The sequence below is a fragment of the Elephantulus edwardii genome, unplaced genomic scaffold (assembly GCF_000299155.1).
Source record: "Elephantulus edwardii isolate Elephantulus edwardi_28Jun2011 unplaced genomic scaffold, EleEdw1.0 scaffold00002, whole genome shotgun sequence".
Lineage (NCBI taxonomy): Eukaryota > Metazoa > Chordata > Mammalia > Macroscelidea > Macroscelididae > Elephantulus > Elephantulus edwardii.
In genome coordinates, this window is record NW_006399752.1 from 45,336,659 (window position 1) to 45,343,156 (window position 6,498).

At 46.4% G+C, this 6,498-nt stretch overlaps 1 protein-coding gene across 2 annotated transcripts in view; it reads right to left on the minus strand.

Annotated features, from left to right (window-relative positions):
* PSMC1 (proteasome (prosome, macropain) 26S subunit, ATPase, 1) overlaps positions 1–6,235 on the minus strand; it is a 19,398-nt gene extending 13,163 nt beyond the window's left edge. Inside the window, exons 1-3 of one of the 2 annotated variants that reach the window (XM_006879123.1) lie at positions 6,203–6,235; positions 3,054–3,107; positions 2,267–2,363 (exon numbers count right to left, since the gene is read on the minus strand). In XM_006879123.1, the coding sequence (XP_006879185.1) occupies positions 2,267–2,363; positions 3,054–3,107; positions 6,203–6,205 (154 nt within the window). In that variant the 5' untranslated portion in view covers positions 6,206–6,235. Of the gene's footprint in view, positions 1–2,266; positions 2,364–3,053; positions 3,108–6,202 lie in introns of those variants that run through there. The other variant, XM_006879124.1, reaches the window with a different exon arrangement.
* Between the last annotated feature and the right edge of the window lie 263 nt (positions 6,236–6,498).

Consider the following 6,498-nt stretch of genomic DNA (forward strand, 5'->3'; position numbering starts at 1 on the left):
AGATGACACAACCTTGTTTGCTGAAAGTGAGGAGGACTTGAGGCACTTGTTGCAGAAGATCAAGGAATGCAGTCTTCAATTTGAATTGCATCTCAATGTCAAGAAAACAAAGATTCTTACCACTAGACTATTAGGCAACATTATAGTGGATGGAGAAGAGGTTGAAACTGTCAACAACTTCCTCTTGCTTGGGTCCACAATTATCACATTTGGTACTAGCTGTCAGGAAGCCAGGAGAAAAAAAAAGAGTAAGGGCAAAGGGCCTGATGTGGAGAAGATTCGGGGAAAATAAGACCGGGCAGTGAGACCGACGAGGAAGGGGGACTGAGAATGGAGGTGGGCTGGACCCAAACACCTGGCATGAGTGTTGGTTAACATCAGGAAGTCAGCAGAGAGACCCCTGTTCAGGCTGCAGAGACCCCTGTTCAGGCAGTACTGGATGTGTATGTCAATACCTGTCCCACTGCTGCTGAATCAATGCTGATTCTGTGATTCGAGCCTGTTTCTGAGGTCATAAATCTTTATGGGAGGAGAAAGCTCACCTTTTACCCACCCATGAAGTGACTGCTGGATTCAAACTGCTGACCTTTTTGGTTAACAGTCATGTTAAGCACTAAGCCACCATAGCTCTTAAAATTTTAATACTGTAACATTACAGTTGACAAATTAAGTGTGTTTCTAAATTATTTATGTTTAATCTTGTTATTCATTGTCATCGAGTCAGGAGGACTCATAGATGACCTTCAAGCAGGTTTTCAGAGGCTATAATTCACACAGGAAGAAACTGCCCATCTTTCTCCTGTGGTGCAGCTGGTAGATTTGAACCACTTCCCTTTAGAGTGGCAGCACAACTTCTAACACATTAGGCTACCAGAGCTCCCGTATATCGCTATGTTTTGTTTTTTTTTGAAAATTCTATTTTTTTTTTTTTTTGGATTTTTGTGGTTGCCCTTTAAAAATCTCACCAGTCAACAGTGAGCACTGAACTACATAAGAATCTTATGGCACAGGAACTTGAGGAAGCCAGGTCTCCCCAAACCCTACACTTCCACTCCAGATCCATGGTGAGACCACATGAAAGATTATCTTATCAGGTGGAATGACTGGTATTCAATATTCAGAAAGGGGGGCTCCTTGTAAGGTCAGACTTCCCATTCTTGGGGACAGAAATGCATGAGGAGTCAGGGATGTTGGGGGCAGGGAGAGCCAGGGATTCACTGTGGTAGCTCCTATTTTAAGCCATCTATAATGGCCAAACAGCATCGCTACCACTCTTGTAATACCTGTCCATTCATTTCTTTCTAAACCTGTTTCTCTGTGTATGATCACTTGATCCTCATTCCCCATATATGATGATTCACACCCCTTCCTGCTCATTTATCCTACAGATTTACTAGATTCCACTGTCTGTGGAACTTCAAGTTCTATAGTTCTGCCCCTTGTCTGAGGTGGGGCTTCCAAGGATGGTTCAAGGAATGCATAAATAGACATTTCAAAATTGGATTTAAATATTCTTCAGGTCACCACACAAGGGGCTTTGGGATGAGAGCTTTTTACACATGAATGTGGGGCTGGGGTGCCCTGAGAGAGAAAAGGGAGACCCATCTATTAGGGCGGATGAGGTGCCTCACTCCCAGGTGGACAAGGGAGTGAGCAGAGGGTTGTGGGGCCAACTGGGAGTCAGCCCTCCCTTTGAGGTAGATCATCAGGGAGGGAACTGAAGAGGGTCTCCCATGGAGGCATTAGGTGATCACTTCCTCAGTGGTATCGCTGGTAGCTGGAATAGCCTGGGGCTGGGGCACCCTCCTTAGGGGGCAGTTGGCTGGAGTCCTCCAGGAACGGGGGCACATTGCAGAACTGCTGGGCTGTACAGCGAGTGAGGAGGATGCCAACACCTTCAATGAGGGCCAACAGGATGCTCCCCATCATTGCTGAGCCCACCATGGCTAGCGGGCCACCTCCAATATGGGGGGCTCGAATCCTCACAGCACTGACACTACTTCTCAACCGGTGTCGAATCCCCAAGGCTCGCGAGCGTACTCCTCCATGGCGGAAGCGTGCGGCCAGGCAAACGCTATGTTTAACCTGGGTTTTGTAATGAAATACCCTAGAGGAACTCTTCCTGTGAGAATGGCTGGGACGGGGATCCAGTCCCAGAGTTGGTTTGAACTCTTCCTCCCATGCTGTTTATAGACCTTTAGGCTACATGAGTAGGAAATGATTTTCTGGGGAACCCGAGAGACATCAAGGAGGAATCGGTTATTACCCAGTGGCAGTTTGCTGGCAGCATCGGGTCCCTTTGTTTTCTTCTTCTTTTTCCCCACTCTGGTTGGGACAGGAGGTTCGTATTTCTTTTTCTTGTCCTTAAGTGTTTAGATCAGCAAAACAAATACACACACACACACGGAAAAAAAACACACAGAGAAATTTTGTTAAAACACAAACTATTCCTGTATCACCATCCTTGATTTGCTATTGACAGAATTTTCCTTGTGTTTTAGGGTGTTATTTAAAAAAAAACCATAAAAAATAAAACAAAGTATCCCCCCCCCCCCCCAGAAAAAACCTGGTTTCTATTCCTACCATTTACTCAGTAAATAGAATGGATTTTCCTTTTTATAACACACAGAAATTACCAGTGTAGTAAAGACAAGTCAGGATTCTGAGCTAATTGTCAGAAGTTTGCATGTGAGTTACTTTAGTCTCTCTGGCTCAGAAAAGTCACAGGCAATTTATTTTTACACTTCTGTACTTTTACACACTTAAGTATCATTAACACATTAATATCCAATTAACCGTTAGGCCAATACCCTGTCCTAAAATGTGAGTAAGGTTTTTTATCTACCTGCAGGTCCAAACAAACAATTCTGACTCATGATGACCGCCATCGGGTTTCCAAAGTTATACATCCTTATGGGAGAGAATGCCTCCTCATTCTCAATGGGAGCAGCTGGTGGATTTGGAAATACATAAATCCCCCCAGAAAGTCTCAGCTGAGATCTGTGCTATTCCTCACAATTTACCTGCAAAACAGTACACATTTGTTTATTTACCTTGTCATCCTTTTTGCCACCTCCAGGACCATGACCGCCACTCTGACTTTGACCCTGAAAACAACCCACAGAAACAAGATCAAACACAAATCAAAGACATGATCATTTCAAAAGAACCTCCTTCTTATTTTTCCGGACTGACACTTCTTCCACATTTTAACATTTCTGAACCCACAATGTACCCTGTAATTAAAAGGACATGTTTAGTGACAGAATTTTTCTCTGAAAAGTTTTTATTAGTTTAATGGTGCACCTTGAAATGGACTGCATTTTAGAATCAATTAAGAAAACATACTACTAATGCATCATATTCGATCTAAGGTCATATACCCTTCAAGGGGAAGAAACAGGGCTTAACAGCCTTTAATATAATGTGACCAAGGCCTCCCGAAGCGTCTTTCATGAAACTAGATTACAAAAGCAGTCAGTTCAGACAATCAGCTGTCCTGTATCAATCAACCTTACGTAGAATCCATGAACATCCAGGAATTTTCTTTGAAGATTAATTTACTCACTTCTGATCTGTTATCTGGGACTCTCAAGGCCTTTCCTCCCAGTGTGAAAAGCTGAGACACCCTAAGGTGTTAGAATCGACTGTGTTATTTATTAAGCTCAGTGCAATTTCTCATTTTAAAAGACAGTATTTAACACTAAGCAATGTCTCGGAAATCGTATTTTATATGTGAATAGTGAATTTACTTGTTAAAGAGACTCACTCTAATAACTCTCATGTTGACAAATTCTTAAAACAATTATGTTAAAAAAAAACAACAAACAAACAACCAAACAAAACACTCAATGATGTCATAGTTGCTACAGAGTTAATGGCAAATCTATTTCACACAGGTTGCCTCTGTGGCACTTGGAAGGATGTTTCCCCATTCAAATGACAAGCTATTGGCCACAGACTGCTAAGCTAGAGAGAGGTTCCTATCTGCCCAGCAGCGCCATGGAAGAAAAGTTTTGTAATATACTCTGGTAAAGAACATGGCCAAAAAAACCCTGTACTATAATATGCGAGGCTGCCAGGAGTTTGAATCAACTCAGTAATGAGTTTTACCAAACCCATCACTTTGTAATGCATACTGTGTGACTAGTACTATCACTACCCTAACTTAAAGATAAGGCAGTGAAGGCTGAAAGTTCAGTGACTTGCCTGTTACCAGAGCCAGAACCAACAAGTTCAGGTCAGTCAATCTCTAGGACAGCACAAACCTCACACTCACTGCCATCGATCTGGGATCGACTCCAGGTTCCCAGAGGCTGTAAATCACACAGGAGGCAACCGCCCGTCTTTCTCAAGGAGCAGCTGGTGGATGTGAACTGACTCCCTTTGGGTTGGCAGCTCAATTCGCTACTATGACTAGGCCACCGGCGCTCCCTAAAATGCACAGCAAAACCAGTCAATAAAGCCAACGGCCATGAGTCCAGTCCAACTCCACCACCATACAGGCAGAGCTGAACATCTCGGCTCGAGAGGTTTCTTGACAGACACAGACTGCTACGTCCTTCTCCTGTGGGACCGCTGGGAGATGTGAACCACTGGCTGAGCTGCTCTAACACTGGCACCACCAGGGCTCAAGGCCTCAGTGCCAGGGCTCTGGAAAACACACGAGGTCTACGCAGCCTGCCTGCAATCTTAAGTCGTTTCCATGCTCCAAATCACTGGCAATAAGAGAGATGCAAATCAAAACCACAATGAGGTACCATGTCACTCCAGGAAGAGTGGCAAAGTTTAACAGGGCAGCAAGTAATAAACGGAGAGGATGTGACGGGAAAGGAACTCTTAAACATTGTTGGTGGGATTGTAGAATGGTACAATCCTTCTGGAAGGCAATTTGCTGCTTCCTCAAAAAGCTGAACATAGAAATTCCATATGCTCCAGCTATTCCACTACTTGGAATAAACCCTGAGAATATAAGAACTGAGACACGAGCTGAGATTTGTACACCAATGTTCAGAGCAGCATTATTCACCATGGCAAGAACATGGAAACAGCCCAAATGTCCAACCACAAACGAAAGGACTGTGAAATTATGGCACATTCACACAATGGAATACTATGCAGCACACAAGAGCAATAACTTTGTAAATTATTACCTAACTTGGGAGGGTCTGGAGAGCATTATACTGAGTGAACTAACTCAGTCCACAAGGATAAATACTGTATAAAATCATTATTGCAGAATGAGTGTAAGGATCCAGGAGGGGTGGGAGAGGCTGGAAGCAGAGGGATGTGTAGAGAGAGAGGGGGATTAATCATTGGGTTGTACAATTTGATTGGCGGGGGGATTCAAAAGAATTTGTATTAGAATTTTGTAAATTAACTAATTGGGGGGAGAGTCGTTTTGATGGTCTTCTGGCTGTGAATGAGCCAAGTCAACGTCGGTTTTCTCGCAATGGCGGCTCCGTGGCCTCAGACATTCATTCCCACGGGAGACACCCCCTCATTTCAGTTGGGTCTCGGCACACACTTTGCCTGCTAAGAGGGGCCTTCGCTGGCGCCCATGGACAGCCGTCCTAGTGCACAGTCACGGCCATTGCGCCCCGACCTCATCAGAGCACCTCGGTCCCTTGTTCACAGCTGCCTTGGGCTCCGGGAAGGAGCGACGGCCAGTCCTGGGGGCCTGCGGTGTCTAAAGCTGAGCCTCGCATCAGGATCATAATACTCAGGGGCCTTCATACCAGTGTCGTGACTACGCCTTTCGCTCACAACTCAGCGGCCATAAAAGCACCTTCCAGGCCTTTTCAAGCGCCCGCAGCCGGGGTCTCCCGGGACTCCGCTGACCCTCCCCAGCTGGACACAATCTCCTCTTTTCAGCTTCACCGGCTCGTGCGAACGGCTCACGGAGCTTCTGTCCGGGCTCCGCGAGCGGACGCCGCTTGGACCCCAGAGCCCGGTGGGCGGGGGCGCAAAGCCGGCCACCCGATGGCCCGGCCACCCCACTGCGCCCTCGGAGAGCTCTCCGCGCCGAGCCCCGGCCCGGCCCCGCTGACAAGGCCCTCCGCTCGGCTCCGCTCCGTCGAGAGCTCGAGGAGCACCTCCGGGGGCGCCCGTGGCCGGAGGAGCGAGGCCCTCGGGCAGCCACGTCTCCATCGGTCCGAGCTCCGCACCGCACGACCACCTGCAGAAGCCCTGAGTCACTCACCATCTTGCTCGGCTCTCTCCAGTCGCCGCTACCGGAAGTGTGCCCGCCAGGATGGCGTCACAGGCGGAAGTGGCTCGGGGACGCTACGGAGGCTGATAGGAACCAAAATCCGCGCGGTCAAAAAATGAGACCCTAGAGCCTTCACTGACGGGCTGGAGCAATGATGCTTGCTTGGTCTGTTCAATGAAGAGTGGAATTGACTTTAACTATAATGTGAAATTTTATAGATAGATAGATAGATAGATAGATAGATAGATAGATAGATAGATAGATAGATAGATAGATAGATAGATAGA